The sequence below is a fragment of the Physeter macrocephalus genome, chromosome 18 (genome assembly GCF_002837175.3).
Source record: "Physeter macrocephalus isolate SW-GA chromosome 18, ASM283717v5, whole genome shotgun sequence".
NCBI lineage: Eukaryota > Metazoa > Chordata > Mammalia > Artiodactyla > Physeteridae > Physeter > Physeter macrocephalus.
In genome coordinates this window covers 6325124-6347226 of record NC_041231.1, presented here as the reverse complement: position 1 = coordinate 6347226, position 22103 = coordinate 6325124, and the positions used below count along the sequence as shown (strand labels likewise).

General features: G+C 65.6%; 1 protein-coding gene across 1 annotated transcript in view; it reads left to right on the top strand.

Annotated features, from left to right (window-relative positions):
• Positions 1 to 21724, top strand: part of LOC102978493 (selenocysteine-specific elongation factor) — an 80956-nt gene extending 59232 nt beyond the window's left edge. The window contains exon 5 of the mRNA XM_028479623.2: positions 21334 to 21724. Within this exon, the coding sequence (XP_028335424.1) occupies positions 21334 to 21506 (173 nt within the window). The 3' untranslated portion in view covers positions 21507 to 21724. The remainder of the gene's footprint in view (positions 1 to 21333) is intronic.
• Positions 21725 to 22103: the final 379 nt, after the last annotated feature.

The window sequence follows — 22103 nt, the reverse complement described above, 5'->3', positions numbered from 1 at the left end:
GGGTTTTCCAGAACGTGCGTTGCCCCCTCCTTTCCTGCCCCCAGCTCGGTTTGAGGTGGGACTTGTCTACGGCGGGGTCGAAGCACGCGTCTGCTGCTGGGACAGAGCTCCCAGGCGTCCTCAGCTCCGCCCCTGTCACCCCTCGCAGCCCAGCTTCTGAGGTCCCGCCGCGCCAGGTGTGCTGGCCGTGGCCGGGGGCGGGGGCAGAGCGAACCCGTGCGGGAGGCGCGCACCGTGAGCTGAGCAGGAGCGGCCGTGGGCAGCCGGGGAGGTCCTGGGAGGAGGGACGGCTGAGCAGGGCCTGGCCACAGGGAGGGAGGGGGCCCCACGGACACCAGGCGAAGGGAGCTCGCAGAGAGGGAGACGCGCAGGCCCTGGGGACGGGGCGGGGGGCGGAAGCGGGGGCCTGCAGAGCCCCGGGGCAGGCGAGGACAGGCCCGAGGGCGCTTCCGTTAGCGGGTCCGTGCGGTGCACACGCGTGCCTTCACACCCACGTGTGGCTCTCCTGCTTGGAGCTGCGGGGCGAGGGGTTGGGAAGCTGCGGCGGCTGCATCTGGTGGGCATGGGGCCTGGGACGGCACCCCCCGGCGGACTCTTCGTGTGGGGTGGTGCCCGCCCGGCTGGGAAGCAGGGTCCTCTCCTGAGAGCCTGGCCCAGCTGTTGCCTCGTGAGTCCCCCTCGGCCCCTGGCGAGGGAGGGCGGCAGTCGGCAGAGGCCCGCTTCCTGCGCCCGGGCTGCGGGACTGTGCCCTGAGGCCTCTACCGAGGCGGGAGCCCCGTCACGGATGAGGGACCCCGGGCAGGCAGGGGCGCCCGTGGGAGTCCAGCCACAACACCGGCCTTCAGGCTCCCATCCTGTCCTCCCCGCTGGCCCTTGGCCGCTCCTGGGCGTCACTTCAGCCAGACTGGGCCCCAGGGAGCACGTGCAGGCCCGTGTCAGAGCTCGGTCCCCAGGGCCCCAGCCTGCACATGTGGGGCCCTCTGGGCACTCGGGGCGAGAGCCAAGCTGCCTGGGGGGAGAGGCCCACCCCGGGCGCTCGCCCACCAGGCCTCGGGGCCCTGCTGGTCCACACAGAGGGACGGAGGCAGCGTCCGTGTCCTCTCCCGGGGTGGACGGCATCGTGCCGACCTTGCCCTGCTCCCCTTCCTCTAGCCCGAGGCAGACCAGAGTTGGGTGTCCCAGAGCAGGAACATGGGAGGAGGCGTGTTTGGGGCCCCGGGTACTGGGGTGGGGCAGGGGGCCGTGGTGACGCTGCTTCGGGCAACTCGAGTTCACATTCCTGCCGTAGGTCAGTGTTGCCTTTTAATAGGTCTGCTTCCTGTCTGTGGCTCTTAAGCTTTTTATTAAATATAACTGGTCAGATTCCTTCGTCCCACCCCTCCCACTCCCGGCCTCCCTGCCCCGCACCGACGCGGCTTGTCTTTTCCTGCCATCCCTCCCCTAAAGAATTACTTTTAACCTTTTTGAAGTGCTAACTGTGAAAGAATCTTCAGTAAACCGGACGTCCAGCGCCAGGCGGGGCAGCTGCGGGACTTCTGGCCCAAGTCGGGGACGAGCCGGGTCCGGAGCCGGGGTTTCGGGGCCGCGCGCTTGTCGGCCCCCGGAGCAGGGGGCGTCTGGGGCCCGCAGACCGCGGACGGGGCGGCGCGGAGCGTGGCGTACGGGCCTCGCGCTGGCTCTGCAGGACAGCCGGCCTGAACGGCGACGGAGGAGCCCTCTGGGAGTCCTCCCCTGCCCCGCCCGCAGGCCCAGGTGCACTGGGCCTCTCACCTCGGGCGCAAGGCCCACAGGGCCAAGCCGGAGTGTCAGAGGCCGGTGGCAGGCGATAGGGAGTGGGGGCAGCGCGGTCAGCAGGGACCGCTGCCCCGGCCTCGCTGCTCCCACGCGATGGGACGCAGGCCCAGGAATCAGACTTCATCTGGTTCAATTTTTATGGAAAATTTCCTGATTGAAAACTAAAACTGTCTGAACTAAACGAAACCTGCCTCTGGGCTGGGTTTGGCCATAGTGACTTGTGACTCGTACTTGAATTTCAGGAAGGACACGTGGGCCTCGGGTTCAGGAGTCCAAGCTGAGCCGTAATAAGGGAGCAGCGTCTTACGGAGCCATCACTGCTGGCTTCTGAGACAAGGGTCCTGACCCTTGAAACCAGACGGGCTAGCGGGACGGCCCCATCCTGACGCCCAGGGAGCCTTCCCAGAAAGTCCTGGGCGGCCTCAAGGTTGGAAGGCCCCACATTCACACAACTGCTCCCTTCAAAAGGGTCGTCTCCGTTTGTAAGGCCCGGGGGCCAGAAGCCCTACAAGACGAGTTGGGGACCCACCGGGCAGCACTGCTGGTGACAGGATGGTGGGAGGATGTTGCTGGGCAGGGACGGCCCCTCCGGACACACCTGCCTCTGTCCTGGCCCCGCACCGCTGGCGTCGGGTGGGCCTCTGCCGGTGCCTCGGAGCGACCCAGAGTGCCTGCGCTGTGAGGCCAGCGCCCCGAAGGGTGTGAGCAAGCTGAGCAGGGACGGGGTGGCGTGGCGACGCGGCAGGGGCCGCTCGGGGCGCGGGGCCTGGAGGTCCACCAGAGGCAGGTCTCGAGTAAGAGGCTGACTGCATTCGATTCGTGGTTTTAAACGACCCCCTGGAGAATGGTTTAAGGAAGGCTGGAGGGGAAGTGGGACGGCAGAAGCGTGCTGCAGTGCACAAGTGACCGTGAGGTCTGTGTCGTGTGCGTCGGAAGCCCAGGAAGGCTTCCCGGGGGAGGGGACGTTCAAACAGAGTCCCGCCCCATCCGTGGACCTCCTCAGGCCAAGCACGAGGAGGGGAGGAGGCCGCGCTCGAGGCCTGAGTGTGTGGGCGTGTTTGGGAAGCACAGCAAGAGCAGTGGGAAGGGCCACAAGCTGGGGCTGCGGAGGGCGTGCGGGCCGGGCCTGGGTCACCGAGTCGGGAGCCAGCATGGTCCTGAGGTTCCCCGCGGGGCGGAGCACAGCCTCAGCTCTCGGCGCCCCCACCGGGTGTCACCACCCTGTTCTCACAGTGTCCCTAAGGACACGCGCAGCTCCGCACAGCAGACGGGCAGCTCTCTGGTCTGGGCTGCTTGGGGTCCTGCCGTCCCTGCAGCAGCCCCAGCCTGGGTCCCGACACCCACAAGGAGAGCCCTGTCCTGTCTCCGCAGGCCCAGCTCAGAGACCCCACGAGACTGCAGCGACCTCCGGCCGGCGCCAGCCAGGCGTCCAGGGCTCAGGACTAGGTGTTCGCTTGCGTCCCCGTCGCATGTCTTAGGGAGGGAGACTGAGCCTTGGGAACAAGACCTTTAGACAAGCTTAGCAGCGTGGCTGGAGCCCTGCCCACCACCGGCCTGGCCTCGTGCCCGCTTGGTCCAGCGTCCGGCGAAGCAGTGCTGTGGGCAGACGCCCTTGCCCTGCACCTCGCGGCGTCGGGAGCACGAGGGCCGGCCCTGAGGTGGCCGCAGCTCAGGCGAGCTCTGGAGGAGGGGGCGGTTGGAGCTGGGCCTCTATGACTCCCCGCAGGCTTCACACCTGGTCCCGTCTCCAGCTCGGCTGCAGCAGGTCGGGGTGGACGGCCGTGCAAACAAGATCGGGGGAGGCTGTCTGTGGTTTGTTTATTTATTTATTTATATTTGGCTGTGTTGGGTCTTTGTTGCGGTGCGCGGGCTTCTCATCGCAGTGGCCTCTCTTGTTGGGAGCACAGGCTCTAGAGCGCTGGCTCAGTAGTTGTGGCGCACGGTCTTAGTTGCTCCGCGGCATGTGGGATCTTCCCGGACCAGGGCTCAAACCCGTGTCCCTTGCGTTGGTAGGCGGATTCTTAACCACTGCGCCACCAGGGAAGTCCCTGTGGTTTATTTTTTTATTTATTTTTATTTTATTTATTTAATTTTTTTTTGCGGTACGCGGGCCTCTCACTGTTGCGGCCTCTCCCGTTGCGGAGCACAGGCTCCGGGCCCGCCGGCCATAGCTTATGGTTGTGGCCGGTTAGAAGAATATTTGAATAGTACTTTACTGTACTTTTCAGTTTCTACCATGATTCTTCCCTCCATTTAACTCTGAGGTTTTGGAATATACCACAGATACTTTTTTTTTTTTTTTTGCGGTACGCGGGCCCCCCACCTCCGCAGCCTCTCCCATTGCGGAGCGCAGGCTCCGGACGCGCAGGCCCAGAGGCCATGGCCCACGGGCCCAGCCGCTCCGCGGCATGCGGGACCCTCCCGGACCGGGGCACGAACCCGCGTCCCCCGCGTCGGCAGGCGGACCCCCAACCCCTGCGCCACCAGGGAAGCCCCCCTGTGGTTTATTTTTAAGAAAGAGGAGTTTAAGCAACAGCCACTGTCCAGGTGGCGGACAGTGGTCTCTGGATGTGGTCGCTCAGCTGAGGACCCTGCGGGCCGGGCCGCCTCCTCACAGGCCTCCCACGTTCCGACCCCGCTCAGGAGGGCAGCTCACTGCGTTCAGAGCCTCCATTTCCCTCTGGTGAAATGGGGGTAGTCATCCAGTTGTGAGGGGCTGTGAGGGTCAGGCCGGTGCGCAAAGCCACCCTGATGGCCTGCCGTGTGCGCGCCCAGTCCTGGGAGCACAGGCCCTGCCGGGCACGGGCTGCGGGCCGAGGCCACCGGGTCCCGTGGTCAGCCGCCACTCAGCTCCACACGGCACGGCCACGATAGAGTCAGGTCTTCCTGTTTCTCAAGAGAGTCTGAGAATCTGGGTCTTTGCGTGACATCTCCCTGTTCTCAAACATGGGCCCCGTATCTGGCCTCTGTCAGTCCAGGCCCTTGACGTGCTGCCTCTTCCTCCTGCTGCAGCCCTTGCCCCGCTTCCCTGAAGGGTACGTGGAGGCTCAGAGGATCTGGACGCCTGGCCCAGCAGACCCAGGAGTCCCCAGATGGAAGCGGGCGCTGCTCCACTGAGAGGCTTCTGGAAACCCAGTGAGGAGGGAAAGTGGAAACTCAACCTGGTGCCAAAGGGAGGGGCTGCAAGGACTCCTGCTTGTGGGTCCTGTCGTGTTCCCATAAATAGGCCTTTGGACAACGGGCCTCCGGGCTGCATGTTCCCTCTGAGGTTTAAAATGAAACTGGTTTTCTTTTCCTGTAAAATGTGTTCTCCCCACGCACATCCGCAGCCACCCAGTCGCGCCTGCAGACTCTGCTTGGAGCGGATTCTTGGGCAACCTCAAGAACCTGTGCTTGGGACCCTACCCCCTGGGGGCGGCCCCCGCCAGGACCACCCCGGCTTCTACTGAAAATACTGGCAGGCTGGGGTTTGTGCGGGCTTGGCATCCCTGCCCGTCGGGGAGGTCGGAAGCAGGGCGCCTTCCGAGAGCAAGAGCTCTGGAGCCCAGCAGACCCGAGCTGAAATCCTGGCTGGAATAGAACCTTTCTGAGCCTCGGTTTCCTCGACTGGAAGGTGGGTTTTTGTGAGGGTTTTTCTTCCCAAGTTTTTGAATAACTTCAAGCGTATGGAAAAGTTGAAAGAAGAGTTTATTGAACACTCATGTTCCTCGGGTTGCACACCTGTTGGCCCTTTGTCACGTTTGCTCTCCACGTGCTGACCCGCCCGGACGCTGGCTGTGGAGGTGCGGCTGCCCCCGCACTTCATCTCGCGCCCCTGAGGACTGGGCGTCTCCCACGCAGCCACGGTCCACCCTGGCTTGAGACCGAGGTACGGTCCATTGTCTGGTCTCCCCGGCGCTCCCAGGAGTGCCCTGCAGAGCCCTTCCCTGGAGGAGGACTCGGGGTGAGGAGCACGCCCTGCATCTGGTGGTGGTGTCCCCTGGAAGAGCCCTCGTCTCCCCGCGTGGGTCATGTGGGTGTGAGCAGGTGAAGGCAGCCGAGCTGACGTTCAGAGTCATCTTTGAAAAGAATCAGAACGTGAAGTTGTCCATGCCATGTCCTCTCGACCACGTACAAAGAAGCTTTGCAGAGAAAAGAAAGAAGAAACCAGGTGAAAACATTATCGATGGGACTGTGGGAGACTTTTTCCCTTTTTGTTTTTCTTTTGACACGCAGATTTCATTGAATGAGCCTGGTGGTCCACAGCTCTGGGCCAAAGGCATGGAGACTCCCCCGCCCAACTCAGATCCTGGGTGCCAGGCCCCGGCTGGGTCCTAAGCCTAAGCCCAGACCCATGGCCCGCCCTCAGCCGCCCTCAGCTGCTCGGTCCCCCGGCGGGCCAGCTGTATCACGGGGGCAGACCCCCCCAGGCCACCACCATCTGAGAGACCGCGGGAGGGAGCCGAGGCTTGGAGGCCTTCTCCGGGCCTGAGAGGACGGGTCGCCCTGAGCCCCGAGGCCAGGGCCCGCGTTGGGCCCATGCCCTGCGTCCGAGGGCCGGCACCGTCCAAGGAAGGCAGGTGGGCTGCACCCCAGCCGGCGGGCGGCTCAGAGGGGAGCGAGGGAGCTCAGTGAGAGGCCCGGGAGGGGCTGGCCGGGCTCGCTGCAGGCCGGGGGCACTGAGGGGGTTTGGGCAGAGGAGGCCAGGATCTGAGGCATGTGAGGACGGTGGACCAGGGAGGCTGCAAGCCCCCCATGGAGCCCCGGAGAGTTCACAGCGGGCTCCGGAGAGCAGGCGGGGCGGGAGCCTCAGGCTGCCCTCTGTCCCCAGCCCCTGGCCGGCTGCCACCCAGCTGAGGGCCGGCTCACTCGACGGCTGCCTTTTGCCCGGACAGCCCGGCCCACTTCAGCCCCACGGGGGCCCGAAGCCGGCTTTGTCGGGGCAACGACCCTGAGGTGAGGGGACCCTCCCCAGGCGGTCACTGGCCTCCCCCAGGTCCTGTCACCCGCTGGCCACGGAGACTCCGGAAGGCAGCTCGGTTGGGAGAAAAGTGGGTTGGAGAGAGTTGAGGGGTGAAAGTCGAGGTTTCAGAAAATCCCTATAAAATGAAAACAGACCATCCGTCTCTCTCGCTGGCGTCTCACCCGACAGTGGCCTTTGTGGCTTTCACCCCCCGGTCCGTGGGGTAAGCAGCTCTGAAACCCAGTGCAGAGCCAGCTCGGGCTGCCAGCCACCCGCTGCTGCCTCTCCTGGAAGCCAGCCTGATGGAGGGGGACCTTCACCAAGCGCGGGGAGCACTTGGGGTGTCTTTTCTCCCCCAGAAGAATGGCCAACCTCCTCCCCTTTGGCCATTGAAGCATTTCAAAGCAATTGTAAAAATTATATGAACCCCATCGAAGAACTGTTACAACAATGTTTATACCCAGTATTTGAAACAAAGACAATGATATTATAAATAATTGTAGATGATGAAGATAGGCAAGAAAAAATAACATCATTAAAAGAATTTTACAAGACGGACCGTTCACGAAGACGGATGGAGTAACACAATACGTTAAAAATATCTGCAATTAACATAAACACGGCACAGCGTACAGAAACCATCTGCCGACCAGCCTCACCCTGGGCATGGTCCCTTGTCGTCCACGTGGGCCGTGCCAGGGCCTCCGCGTGGCCCCGGTGAGGGCGGGGCCCCCCGGAAGAGGCCATCGGCGTGCGCCTAGCGGGCCTGGGGCCTAGTTCCAGCGCGAGGAACCGGGGGCTGAGGAGTGTCCTCTTCCCCTGCCCTGACCCCGGCTGAGGTCCGCCTGTCCGTGTCCCCGCCGTGCCCGCTGCCTCTCCATCACGGCTCTCAGGCCCTGTGCTGCTTCCCAGGGGGTCCCAGTGATGAGTCCAGAGCCTCTGGCGTGTCTCGGGCAGCGCGTGTGGTGGCAGCACCTAGGGCCGCAAGGCAGCTCTCATCCTCGTCCCCGGTGGACAGGCTGCCCACAGCATGGTGGGTCCCCTGTACCTCCTTCTCTCTCTTTTTTTAATCAGTATTTGATTTTGCTTTTAACCTGGGAAAACTTTGGCCGCACAGAACAGAAGAGACACCCCTGAAACCAGCAAGATGAAACAGACGTGAACGTCCCCTCATGTGCTCAAACCTCTCTCTCTCTCTGTCTCTCTCTCAAGAACTAGAACCCTGTGGACGACGCGAGAGCGCCACCACTCTCCCACAGGTGACACCCCCTCCCCGTGCGGCCCCGTACTCTCCCTGCCCGAGGTTGTGTCCCTAGCAGAGGTGGCGTTGCTGCGGTTTCAGTGGCTCCGGTTTTGGTCTCGCACTGACCCAGGGGTGCTAGAGCCCTTGCTGCTTCCGTTTCAGAACCTGCGCCCCCGGCGGGGTCCTAGTTGACTCACCTGACTGCTGTGTGCTGTCCCGCAGCCCGTGCCCCCGTCACCTGTGTGAGCACGGGTGGGTTGTTCCCACGTCTCCCTGCTTCGCAGCGCTTCCCTGGGTGGGCACCAGGAGGCCTGCTTGTCTCGTCCTGGAACGGGGTGAGGCCCCGCCCGCCTCTCTTCCCCCGCATCCCTTCAGCCCGCATCCCTTCAGCCCGCGCCTCCCCCATGGCCCGTCTCTTGCCACTCAAAGGATGCAGCCGTTGGACTTTCAGAGCAGCTTGTCCTCGGCCTGGTTTCTTAGAGGCCCAGGGTCAGCCCTAAGTATCAGGCCTCCGCAGGAATCCTCCCCTGCAGAGCAGAGCTGGGGGTGAAGCGAAACCCCAGCGTTTAGTCAGAAACTGGGCCCCTGGTTTGCTCCGTCCGATCTCTGCTGGCAGCCGCCTCCCATCTGTGGCTTGGAGTCAGATCTCCAGGAGGTCATGTCACAGGTCCTGAGGCTGTCATGTTCCCTCAGGAAGGGGAGAGTGCGGGGATGGCTGAGCCGGCATCTGGAAGCACCTGCGTGTGCCTTGTTCCGGCGCCCCGCCCCGCCCAGGTGCCCGTCTCTTCTGTGGTCGGAAAGGCAAGTGCCGACGGCTGGAAAGTGGCCCCTGGGCTGGGCCTTGCCCCAGGTGGGGGGTGATTTCTCTGAGGCAGGATGGGCGGCCCAGGGCCGGGGGGACCTCGGAGGAGCCACCCGAGCCGGGCTCCTTCACACGCCACTCCCTGCCCTGTGCTGCGCCCTCGGCTCAGCTCGGACGGGGGACGCAGGGGCCGGAGAAGTTGCTCCTCCCTGCCCTCGCGGGCGCCATACCTCCAGACGGGCCGGGAGCTGGGGAGGACGCGGGCAGGTGATAGGGAACGCGCAGCTTCCTCGGTCTGGAGGAGCCCGGAGCACTTGTGAGGAGGCAGCATCATGTGAGACCGGGCCTGTGACTCACAGTCACTGGGGTGGCCGGGCGTGGGGGGCAGGTGCGTGCAAACGCCCTGTGGCTCAGCCACAGGCAGGGCGCGCGGTGGGAGATGCGGCAGGAGAGGTCGGCGGGGCCTTTGTCCCCTACCTCAGGACAGGAGAAGCCACTAGGGCTAGGCTGGGCTTATGACTCTGCAGCCATTGCCTGGGTCACCTTAGGCAAGGCCCTTGCATGTCCGTTTTTTCCTCTAAAACGGGGGTCCCGACACCCGCTTCCCGGATTATGAAGAATAACAAACCTGGCAGTCTCTGGCCTTCCGGTGGCCCCTGGGGCTGCCAGAGGAGAGACGTTGGAAGCTGCCTTCAAACTCCTGGACCTTGAGGTGACCCTCCTGGGAAAACGGGGTGCACCTCCCCCGCCACACAGAGTCCACCGGAGGACCGACACTGCAGCCGCCAGCGGGGCCCACGGCACAGGAGGAGGGCGCGTGCCAAAGCTGAGGGGTGCAGGCTGGTCCCCGGTCGGGGTCCTCTCCCCGCAGCCCCAGGCCCACCTGAGAGCCCTGGGCCAGCGGGAGCTGCGTGGGCCGTACATCTGTGCAGGTGTGTCTGAGCCTGTGTCCACGAGTGTGGGTCTGTGCCCGTGAGTGTGCTTGTGTGTGTGTTGTTTTTTCACAGAAGGGGGGTGAGTGAGAGGCCAGCTTCCTGACAGGGCAGTTGTAAAACATTCATAAAACTTTTATTGGACTTGCCACCCTTCCAGATAAATATTTTTCGATTTTATGGGCTTGTTTTAGGGCCCTGAGCTTAATCATGGCTTTGTAGCCGCCTTTAAAAAAATTAAATATTGTTTTGGCAAAGGGAGCCCCCTCCCCCCACCCCACCAAAGGCAGCCGCTCTCTGAGCTCATAAATTCCTGCCGCTCTCAACTCCTGCCCTCTCTCCCGCTGTACCCTCACAGCCACACTAGGATGAACCTAGAAAACGAGGGAAGAGGAAGAGAGAAAAAATAACTCTGCCATTTTTTTCCCATTGCCGCCCCAGCCTAGTGCTGGAGGGGCGTCGGTCCAGCCCATAGCGTCCACAGGAGGAAGCCGGCTCGGGGTCCGACGGGGCCCCTGCTGCCTCCTGAGGGCCACTGCCTGTCGTGGAGACGAGGATGGGTTTGCACAGCCCCCAGCTCCTCCCCAGCTCCCTCCTGCCCCACGTGGGTCCTGAGCAAAGCCCCCTCTCACGCCGCCCGCCCCAGGACCCAGCTCGTCCCCCGTCCCTGCGCTGCACCTCCTGCACTCATCCCTCTCTGTCCTTCACGTGTCGGTTGTAAGTCTGCGCCCTGGCAGAGGTAACCCGTACATGGCTGTGTCCCCACACCTAGGGCAGGGCCTGGTGCTGTCGTGCGTGCCCGGCGGACCCCCTGGCGGTGGTGACCGTGGTGTGATAGTAAGCGGTTCATGCTGTGTAGACCTGCTTCGTGCCGGACACCGTCTTAAGCGTCCTGTGTCATGTTAACTCACGTGCGCGTTACGACAACCTTGTAGAGTGCGTTCTGCTGTTGCCCCATTTTTTGGATGAGGAGACGGGCACCGAGAGGCAGAATGCTTGCGTGAAGCCACACAGCTGATCCGTGCACAGCCGGGCGCTTGGCTGTTCCTCATGATTGCTGGGGGGACCAAGAGGGAAAGACTGTGCCCTTCCGGGCGCTGCAGCCTGGACCGAGCCCTGTCCGGTGGGCACAGCCAGCACTTGAGCCGGCCCTGGGCCTAGGGGGCTGGGACAGGGGCTGAAGCTCAGATGCCTACCCTGCCGGGTCACCAGCTCAGGTGCCTCCAGGGACGGGCGGGTGACAGAAATGAGTGGAGCCAATGGGCCCGGCACAGGCCACAGAGGAGCTGCCACGGCCGCCCCCCGACTGCTGCGGGGTGAGAATGTGAGGGTAGGTCCTCTGGCTTTTCAGGACAAGCTAGTAACGCAGAATCGCGTGTCCAGCGTCCTGAACCTGAAGGTTGGTGACTCACTCGTGTATTTCAAAAATGCCATGGAGGCTGGTTCCCACTCCCAGGCTGGCATTTCTCCTTTTTGTCTCTGATGAGAGTGCGAGTGCCAGGAAGGAGGCCCCAGACGCCTCTGCCCGTGGGCACAGAGACGCGTCCGCAAGGCCTAGCTAGGGAGGAAGCCTTCTCAGAGGAGGCGGCACTGAATTTGGCCTTGAAGGGGGCGGGGGAGACGGCCTGGGGAAGGCTGTCCCAGGTGGAAGGGGCGTTGGCTCTGCTCGGGAGGGCGCGCTCCTGCGGCCCAAAGCAGGGGGCTGGGGGGACACTGGGGGGTGGCGTGCGGGGCGCCTGGACGCCTGAAGAGGCCGGGGTTCCCCCGAGGGACGGCGGACTGAGTCCGATGGAGCCTCCAGAAGATCTCCTGGGCTGCCTTGTGAGGGGCAGGGGCAGAAGTGATTGGGGGGCCTGGCTCCAGGAGGAAGGGGTGACCCAGGATGGAGAGGCGGAGAGAAGTACGAAGACCAGACCAGGCCAGACACGGGGGCTCGTCCCCGTGCTCAGGGCAGCGCGTGGCGCTCACCCCCTGGTACGGGCAGCGTGGGCCCCTGGCGTTTAAGACCCCTCGAGCTTTACTGGAAAAAGCAGAGAGGAGGAAGCCTTGTTTCCAGGGCTGGGAAGGCAGGGCGCGTCCACGGAGCCCTTCCGCTCCAGGCTCCCTGAGGAGACCGCTTGCCGCCTCTTCCAGGGAGGGGCTGCTCCCTGCTCGTGCGGCCCACTTCCCAGCACGGACACTGGGATCTGGGGACCGTCCCCAGGTGCCCAGTGGAGCTGCCTCTCCCGAGCCGGCGACCCACCCCTGGCTGGCAGTGGTGCAGGGCCAGCCATCCTTGGGTACACGTGCTGTGATCCGCATGTGTCATACTGGCGCAGAGACTCCCACGGACACCAGCTCAGGTCCACTGGCACTGTCCTCCCCACCCCGGGCCCAGGCCCCTGAGGGCAGAGACGCCTGGTTGGACCTGCTCCGAGCTGAGGCTGGGCCCTCCTCAGACTCGGGGACAGGCTCCCACATGTAGCACACCCCCCGCCCCCCAGCCGCAGCGAGAGAGCTGAGCCACAGACAGACTATCTCCCGCCCAGGGCAGAGCCCGGGATGGCGTTTTGGAAGGAGAGGGACACGTGCCGGTGGTGAGGGTCCACGCCAGCCTGTCCGCAGTTGCGGGGGACGGTGCCGAGCCAGGCGGGTGCTCCGTCCCCGTCGTGCCTTCAGGGAGCCCCGGGACAGGGACAGTGCGCGGTGCGGGGGGAAGGGGCAGAATGCGGTGAGAATCGGGTGGTGATGCCACCTGCAGCACCTGCCCTGTGCCTGGCCCTGCGCTGCGGACCGGGGACCCGCGTGGCCACGTGGGCGTGAGGGCTGCCGTGGAGGGAGCCGGCGCAGGGCTCCCCCGCTGGGAGCCGGGGGACACACGGCAGACGGCTGTCGAGCGGATGACGTAGGGACGCAGTAGCGTCGAGCCAGCCTCGGCGGCATGCTGGTGTCGCTGGGTCGGGGGGAGTCAGCCCTCACGCCTGCCTCCCCCGAGCCCGCCAGGCGCTGGCAGGCCCGGCTCTGCCCGTGAGGGGCTGCGCCCGCGCCCGCGCTCCCGTGTGCCCGTGCACGGAGGGCAGCCGCGCTCGCCCCGCCTGCAGCCTGCAGGTCAGGGAGCGGTAAACTGCCAGAGCCTGCGGCTGTCAAGGCCAGAGTGTGGATGGGGACCGGAGGCTCGCCCCCCGCCCTTCCCTGTCCCCGAGAGGACGGCCAGCGCGGGCGCCGCGGCTCCCGTCGCGCTGGCCACGGGGCTGATACGTAATCGGGCCGCCGCACACGGGCCCTGGGAGGCGGCTGCCCCCCGGACCTTTGTGCCCCTTCGTGATTCCGGGTCAGGGCTTTTTGCCCGAGTCATAAAAAGGACCTTTTTAATATGTGGAATTTTTTTGAAGAAAAGCAATATGAGGAAGACTTTTATTGTCAATAAGCTCTTCGTTGTAAACCACTTATCTTGGTTTCTGCCCTAGGTATTTTAATTGAAGATTAACTGCTGTTAAAGAGTGTATGCATTTAGGGAGTGTTTGCAGTGTTAAAATTCAGCTTCCTCACTGTGGGGACAGTGTCCTTGCGGCCGCCAGGACCCGTGCCCTCCCTCGCCAGCCGCCGGGGGCTGTCCGTGGAGGAGGCCCCGGCAGGAGGGGCGAGTCCTTGCAGTCCGTGGGGGCAGGTCGGGGGTCCAGGAGCAGCGTGGGCTCCTGAAGGCAGGGCCCTGGCGTAGCTTAGCCCCGAGCCAGGAGGACGCCTCTGCTGCGAGCAGGCCGGTAAGGCCACCACGTCCACGCCGGGCTGTGGGCTCGGAGCTGCATCCCCGCCCGGCCAGCTCTCACCGCGGCCTGCTCACCGAGCTGCTGCAGCGGCCACCAGGAGCTGAACGGAACCTCCGGAAGGATGGCCCCTGCCCTGCGGGGGCGCTCCCGTTCCAGAGACGTGTGCGCGCGTGCGTGCGTCCCCGGCGGGGTCAGCGCGCCGTCAGGACCAGCAGCGAGGTGACCCTCTGTGGTGCCGTCGTAGAGGAGAGGCGGCCCCGTCCTCCCACCACCCGGAGGAGAGCTGGGGCTCCAGGTAATACTGAGGCCTCGGGTCACTTCTCTGCCACTAGCCGCGTGACCTTGGGTGAGTCCTTCACAGCCCTGGGCCTCAGCTTCCGCCTCTGGATGGTGGCACGGACGGCGTGCCTTCCTCGTGTGAGGTGAGGCGCGCCAAGCTCTTCTCTCCTCCTTCCTGGGCCGGGCTCTGGGATCCAGGCTCTGCCCTCGGAGAGCCGTGGTCGGTGAGGGGTGAGGTCGCGGGCCGGGCCCAGGCCGGGTGGAGGGCACCGGAGCTCAGCCCACTGCGTCTTGGCCGTGACCTCGCGCTCACTGCTGACGGCCTCGCGCCAGCTTCCTTGTGTGCAGGGTCCCCCGGGACACGGTGTGAGGTCGAGGGCCCTGCTGTCCTGAGGCACCGGGAGCAGTGCCTGCACGTGGTTGGGGCCCCGTGGGCGTTAGCCGGGGTCACTGTCGGGGTCCTCGCGACCGTGGAGAGCTGGCTGTGCCCATCCTCGGGCCGTCTGCGCCAGGCGTGCCTCACGGAAGATGGTCTCTGCGCTTCAGACCCGCCTGCCCCCCGCCCGCCGTGGAGTCCACCTTCGGCATCTGTGGGCAGTGTGCGAGGTCCAGCCGTCCCGCCGAGACCCAGAGCTCGGAGGCACTGAGGCCTCGTCCCTGGGAGCACCTGGAGACAGTCCGCGTGGGGCCGGCTCACGCTGCCCGGGCAGGGCGCCCCCAGTCGTGCCCTTGCCTTGCGCCCTCTCCTCCGCACCCCTGCGCTCCGCCCGGCCCTTCCGCCGTGTAGCAGCGAGAAGCAGCAGCGTGCTGGGCTGGCCAGGCCCGAGGCAGGCGGCGGGGGGCCTGACTTTGTAAGGCCATGGGCCTGACTAGCTGTGTGACCTGGACAGTCACCTCCCGTGCCTGGAAAGGACATCTGGAGGCTTGCAGGAGACGCTGAACGCTCCTGGCTGGGCGGCGTGTCGAGGAGAGCGCTAGCCAAGCGGTCGCGGCGGCGGTGGTGGCAGGCGCGACCTGGCCGGGCCCAGGCCCCGTGCTCCAGGCCGCCTTCCCCGCCCGGAGACTTGGTCAGACCTCAGCCCGAGGGCCAGCCGGAAAGGCTCTCCCGAGCACTGCCCCTCGGGCAGGGCAGCGCCGGCCTCGGGCCGCCGTCAGCAGGGTCCCACCCTGCCCGGCCAGCCCTCACTCCTGGGGCACTTAGCCCATCCCCTCTGGGCAGTCGCCACCCCCGGGGCCGTCTGCTCGCACCTGTCCAGCGTCCAGGTCCCCACGTGCCCAGGGGGCCAGCGCGTTCTGCCTCCCCCACTGCCTGGCTCGGCTCTCAGCTGTGGGAGGGTGACGGGAGCCAGGCGGACAGGTGGGCGGCTCTGATTCCCGGGGCGTGGGCGCTGCCGGGGCCCGGCCCCGGCAGATGAGACAGGGCAGGTGTGCCAGGTGGCCAGGGTCCCCCTTCCCGGAAATGCTGGCATGGCTGCAGGCTGTACCCCGTCTCCTGGGGACACCGGTTCTGGACGTGGGACAGTGTAGAGGGCCTCAGTGGTCCTGGAGGAGGGAGGCCTGGAAGGCTTCAGAGGAGCCAGAGCCAAACGCTAAGCTCCGCTGAGACGCAAGCAGCGGTGGGGTTTGCCAGGTAGACAGGCATCACGGACACCTCAGGCCGAGGGGGCACCGGTGCAGAGGCGGGCGGGGCGGGGGGGCGGGGGCCTGTGCGGGGGCGAGTGGGTGAGTGAGGAAGCACGGGGTGTGCTGGAGGCACTTGGCGAGGGCCTGGTTAGAGGAATTTGGACACCTGCCTGAGGAGCGAACGGCTGGAGGTTTCTGAGCCGAGAGGGTTGATCAGGTCTTTGTTCTGGAAGGATCTCTGGCAGCCGACCCAAGGGCAGGTCAGAAGAGAGAGCTGGCAAGAGGGCCTGGAGGCTGCTGCCAGGAGGCCGGTCCAGGGCCTGCTCCCGCGGGACCCGTGGGGTGCCGAGGCAGGGGTCCTGGGGGACGCCGCGCCCGGGAGCAGCCCTGGGTGAGAGGTGGTGGGCTCTGGCTGCCCTGAGCACGGCCCCAGTGCCCCCCGCCCCCCAGCCACCTGAGGGGGTGTGGCCCCAGCCCGAGGGGGTGTCACGCTGGCCGGCGCCGGACGGGGTGGGGCCCGTCCCAAGCCCCAGCAACCCCGCACCAGCTGCACCCCTTCCAGGTGACAACGGACGCTCCTGTGCCCGGGCCGTCACCCTGTAGGGGAGCCTCGGTCTGATTCTCAAGACCAAGTCCTTTCCTATTTCAGAATCGTTTTGGTTCTTGCCTTAAAACAGAATCCTTCCTTCCAGACAACGCCCTGGTTTTCACTCCCTGCACGCCCCCCGTCTCCAAAGCCCTGGCTGCCTTATAATTTCAATTTACATGGTATGGGAAAGATTTCTGCAAAGGGCCCTTTTTTGTTTTTGAAGAATTCATCATTGCTGCTAAGAAGCTTAATATAAATTAAAGGAGGAATTAGGCAACATTAAGACATCAAAATGGGGGTGCGGGCGCCCACCGCCTCGTCTCTGCCCATCAAAGGGGCCGCGTGGAGCCCGTGGAGTGTGCGCTGAAGGCCTCAGACGGGGCCAGCTCCAAGGAAGGGCCCGTCTGTCGCCCGCCTCTCCTAATTCCCTTTGTTGCGGGGACAGCGGAGCACACGTCTGATAAAAACTTAATCACCTTATCTTTTTAAAGCAAATTGCATCTTTGTTTACACGTGGGATCCATAGCAGGAAGAGAAAGGAGGGAAAACCAGGCAGCTGTCCCCCCCCAGCCAGCCACGCTCCAGGCTCCCCGAGGATGAGCACGAAAAACCAGGCCTGCAAAGCCGTGGCAGGGGTTCCAAAGCTGCCGTCACCCCCAAAGACCCCAAAGTTCAGGGGGTTCCGCAGGAAGGGAGCCGACTGGTGCCCCGGCTGCCCGAGGGGCCGGTCCTTCTCTGCCCGAGCGGCCAGGCCTCGCGCCAGCTCTGGTCGCCAGCCCGGCTCTCCCTAACCCGCTAGGCCTGCCCCGCGCCGCGCCCGCCTCTGGGCGTTTCGCTGAAAACCAGGCTGCCTGTCCTCCTTGGGCCTCTCCGCCCTGCCGGCTCCATCAGAGCCGAGCTCGGCCCAGGCCCAGTTTGAGGGGCCTCAGCCACACTGCCCCCAGGGCGGGCATCCAGTCCAGAGTCGGCTCTGGCTGAATTCAAGGCCCTTCACGACCATCCAGCCCCCAGCCCAGCTGCTGGCTGTGCCCCTCTGTGCTCCTCAGCCGCCCGTCATCCCCGGGATGCTGACTCGCCAGAGGGCCCCCCTGTGCCCCGGCTCCCTCCCCGCCCTGCATTTCTGCCCTCTCCAAAGCGGCTCGGCTTGCTGCGGGAGGGGCTGTGCTGGAATGGCTGGAGCTGGCACAGCTCTGAGGGGCCACCGAGGGGGCCAGTGACCCCAAGCTGCCTGCAGGGCTCAGTTCCCCCTGGAGGGCGCAAGCCACCCACCGGCGTGGAGACCGCTCTTCCAGTCGGGCCCCCAACATGAAAGCGACGCCAGCAGTTGGAGGCAATTTGCCGGCTTTGATGGCCGTGTCAGGGCGGCACACCCAAGGCCGGGGCTTGGGAAACAGCGCGCTGCCCGCATTCTTCCCTGATTACCCGAGCCCGAGCCAGGGCCCAGCAGCCTCCAGCCCATTGTGCCTTTGTGTGGAGCTGGCGCTCGGTGAGAAAGGCCAGCCCGGCCCTGGGAGAGTGTCCCCGAGGGAAGCCACGGGTAGCAGCGTCACCCCCAGGGTCACGCCAGCCCTCCCCACCACATCCCGGGGTCTGGGCTGGTTGGGGGGTGGAGCGGGGCCGCTGGGCTCCAAGAATCCTGAGGGTTAGGGAGAAAAAGCAGGGACGCCTGTGAGCCCCGTGGGATCACGGGGACAGCGTGAACTTGAAACCTGCAGCAACTCTACCCTCACGCCCACCCCGCCAGGCTCCAGGTCACGTGGGGCAGGGGGCCTGCTCTCTAGGCCCAGCTTCCCCCTGGGCCGCTGGCGTGCAGACGAGTTTCCCGGTCCTGGAGGCACAGCTCTGCTGGTGGGTCTCCCTTCCTTGCCCTGCACACCCGCGCGAGACCCCCCTCATTCTCTGTGTCTTCGTCCAGCAAACCCTCCCTGTACCGCAGGCCAGGCCCTGTGCCCGGGGCCCTAACTCCCAGACAGGCCGCTGGGGAGCAGGCACAAAGCAAAACCGCTGCTAAACGGGGCTCCGGGAGGATCCCGCCAGCCAGGGCGGGGGCGGGGAAGCCTTCCCGAGGGGCAGTGGCTGAGCAGGAGTTGGCCAGACGGAGAGGGCCGGGGAGGGTGTTCCAGGTAAACGGAGCAGGTTCAGAGGCTCTGCTGTAAGTCTGCTGGCTGGAGCAGGGGGCCCGTGATGTGGCAGAGGATACAGGGAGGCACCTGCTGGGTGACACTCAGGACCTTGGAGGCCAAGTAGGAGGAGAGACTCTGTCCCGTGGGTGGAACCAAGCCGGGACAGCCACACGTGCCTCAGCGCGGCCCCTCCGCCACTGGGCGTGGGACTAGGGAGGAGACCAGCACAGGGGTCCCCCAGGGCGGCGCCACGGAGGCCTCCTGGGTGGGGCCGGGCGGCAGGGGTGCAGAGCAGGGACGCTTGATGCAACGGCGGCGGCAGAATCCGTGGCCCCCCTGGGGGTGAGCGAGGGCCTGAGACCCTCCCTGTCTGGGCTCCCACGGGCCCAGCACACGGGGCGCCTCGTGGCCACGGTTACCCCAGAGCCCTGGCCCTGCAGCCCCACCAGCACATGGCCATACGTGCTCTCTGTCCTCGAGCAGCATGCTCACGCCCCCCGGGACTCGGCGCTCCGGCTCTCTGCCTGCAGACCCTCACCCAGCATCTCCGTGTGGCCGGCCCCTGATCTCCAGCCCCAGGTCCCCCCGGTCCCGCCCCGGTTCTTCCTGGAGAAGTTAGCCCTCGGCGTCATTTCCCTGGTGGCCCTGGTGGCTGTCTGCCTACCTCGCTGCCTTGTTTACTGCCTGCCCCTTCTCGGGCCAAAGTCCGGCAGGCAGGCCCACCATCGTCTCCCAGGCCCGGAGAGTTCTGTGAAGGTTTTCAGGCAATGACCCCCGGACACCCTGACCTGCCCTCACTTCACACCACTTGCCACTTGGCTGAGGGGAAAGGCCACCACCAAACAAGGTGGCTCCCGGTGGCACCGCCACGTATCCCCACAGCGTGGCTGCCCCAGCAGACGGTCTCGGCTCGTCGGCATTCAGGCCACCCCATGACGGAGCAGAGGGAAACGAGGCTGGCCATCTCAGGAAAGCAATTAAATGGCCTCGTCTTCGCCAGCGCCAGATAGATTTTCCAGCTCTGCCTGCTTTGGGCAGCGTGAGGTATGCGCTCTGTGTAACGAGAGCCATCGCGGGCGAGATGGACCGCCGATTGGGCCACGCCTGTCTCCCCAGCCCGGCGCAGACGCCGGGGAGCCCGCGCCTCTTCAGCCATCAGACCTCCTGGCACCAGCGGGAGACGGGCTGCCCGCGCCGTTTGTCAGGTGCCAGCCGCCTTCTTGCAGAAGGAAGGCCGGGGAGTCAGAGACATACCTGCAGGACTGGCACTTGCCTGAGGGCTGCCCCGGGGCCTTTCCCACGCCCCACGCCCGACCCCAGCGGCCTGCGATCTGACACCAGGCTGCCCAGCGGGAGGGCGGCTCCCCTTGGCCCCAGCGTCCTGGAGCCCCATCAGCCGAGAGCCCCGCCTCCCCAGGGAGCTCAGGCTTTGAGGTGGGCGGTGGAGAGGGAGACCGAGTCCCTCGTGCAGCGAGCAGGGCCGTCCCCGCTGACTCGACGGTTGTCCCTTGAACCAGCCGCCTGGTCACCTTTCCAAACGTCCAGGAGCTGCAGGGCCGATACCCAGTGCTCTCCCAGTCTTGCTTCCTCTGCAGAGCCATTTTCCAGAGCCTGCTTCGGGTGGACGCCCCGAGTGATGGGCTGGGTGGCAGCAGCCCACGTTTGCCACCAGATGTGGACCAGAGTTCAAATCCTGGCTCTTCCCGACTGACTGCGGGGCCTCACACGAGGCACAGCCCTCCTCAGAGCTCCGTTCTCCGCAAGTGCGTGGAGGGCCCGGGGGACGGCACGGCCAGGGTCCTCCCTGCACTGAAGCGCGACGTGAGCTTCCCCTGGCTCCCCTTCTCAGGAGCAAGCCAGCGCCCAGGCGAGACTGGGCCAGGGAGGACCCCCTCCCGTGATGGCAGAGGCATAGTAGTTGCACCGGGTGTGCGGGGGGGGTCCACCGCCTTGCGCCCGTCCCGTCTTCCCTCCGGCTCCGGACGCCCAGCCGTTAGGTCTGCTGGCCGGTGGAGCCTGTGTGTGTGCATTAGAAGTGAGTGCCCTCTCTGGGGACACGGCGGCCTGCCAGGACCCTCGTTTGGCCAGCCCCTCACTAGGGTGTGGCGCCTGCACACCTTCCTGCCTCGTCCAGGCTCACCCTCCCTTCAGCCCTGCCACCTTGCTCCCAGCAGGGTCGTGGGACTCACAGAGGGGGTGCGGCTTGTTCTGGGGTGCCCGCTGGTGCAGAGCTAGCCTGGGGCCTGGCCAGAGCCTCGGCCCATATGCTCGGGGTAGCCAAGTAGTCTCACCCTGGCCGGCAGCGCACGGAGAGACCGCCTCGTGCTGTCCCCAAGCAGACGCCTCGTAAAGACAAGCCCCAGAGAAAGGGGCACAGCAGCCTGGTGTTGGAGGAGGGGAAGGGTGCCCCAGGCAGAAGGAACAGCATAGGCGGAGGGGAGCCCGGGAACGGTCGTGGGTTCCTCAAGGCTGCCGGGAAAGCACGAAAGCAGTGGATGATGGGGCTGGAAGGGCCGGGTGGGCGTTAGGGTGTCAGCAGGAAGCAGATTTCCGCTCAGTCGTTCGGCTGGAGGGAGTGGACAGAGGGTCTGTACCGAGGCGTGGGTGCTTAAAGGAGCCAGTGAGCCGTGGGGGCCGCTCCGCCCCCGCCTGGGGTTAAGGGGACAGCGTCTGACGGCGCCCAGGGAGAAGGACCCCAACAGGAGCTCTGGCCAAAGAGAGTGGGACCACACCCCACTTCTCCCTCCTTCCGCCCTCCGATCCACTGAGGTCCTTTGGCAGAACCGTGATGCCGTCTGCAGAGGTCACCACCTGGGCACACAGCAGGGCAGGGAGAGCATCTCCAGGGGCAGTTGGAGAGTGCCGAGCCCGGGGGGCCTCAAATGCCAAGTCTCAGGGTAGAGACTTAGCGTGAATGCACCGGGAACAGCGGGGCGGCTTAGAGCACCGAGTGCGGGGCGGCCCACAGGGGCCTGAGTGCGGGGTGGGTGGGTGGTCAGGGGACCAGGAGAGCCAGGTGGGAGCCATGCTGAGCTCCAAGCCAGCCGGGCTGGTGGCGTGGACCAGTGCGGTGAGGGGCCCGGAATGCTCGCTGGGGAGGCAGGGGGGCCGAGCCCAAGGCGGCACTGGGGCCCTGGCTCCGCTACAGAGGGTGCAGGGGCGTCGCTGAGCCGTGGGGCAGAGTGGAGCTGGGCCAGCATGCGTGCCGTCTGGGGTGGCGGGTGGCGGAGTGACAGGCTCTCCCTCTGTGCCTCACGCAGGTGGCCTCAGCCCCGAGTCCAAGAAGATCTTGACACCCGCCCTCAAGAAGCGGGGCCGCGCCGGCCGAGGGGAGGAGGCCGAGCAGCCAGAGCCCGTCCAGCACGTGGCTCTCAGCTTGTCTTTCAAGCGCTACGTCTTCGACACCCACAAGCGCATGGTCCAGTCTCCCTGAGTGCCCGCCGGCCGCCCCAGGGCACCTTGCCCAGGCCCGGGGGCCACAGTGCCACATGTGCCTCCACCTCCAGGCTCTCCCCGGAGCCCCCGCACCCCCCGCCAGGGGACAGCACCGTGCAGGAATGGGCTTCGGCTCCACAGCTGGTGGCCGGGGTCTCCCGGGCTGCCCGGCTGGCGGCCGGCGCTTGCCAGCTGCAAATAAATGTCCCGTGGCGCCTGCCCATTCTGCTGGTCTCTCTGTGATTTCATGGGGGTCCCCCCCACCCTCCCAGATCTGCTTCCGAGGGCAACGTCGGGCATTGCCGGGGCTCCTGCCGAGAGCAGGGCTAAGGGAGGGACCCACTGGGCTGAGGGGGTCCACGAAGTGTCAGGCCCTTAGGTCAGGCTCGGTGGCCCCTCGGGTCTCCTGGGCCTTGAGAGAGTCCGGGAGTCCTTGGGCAGCCGAGTCCAGGAAGGGCGCCCAGGGGTGTCTGGGAGCAGCGGGTGCCAGGCCAGTGCTTCGGGGCAGAAGGCAGGCTGGGGGCTTTGGCCCGGTGTCGGAACGCCGTGCCGAGCCCCTGCGGCCGGGCCTCTCTAGAGCCCAGCAAGCCCCGCC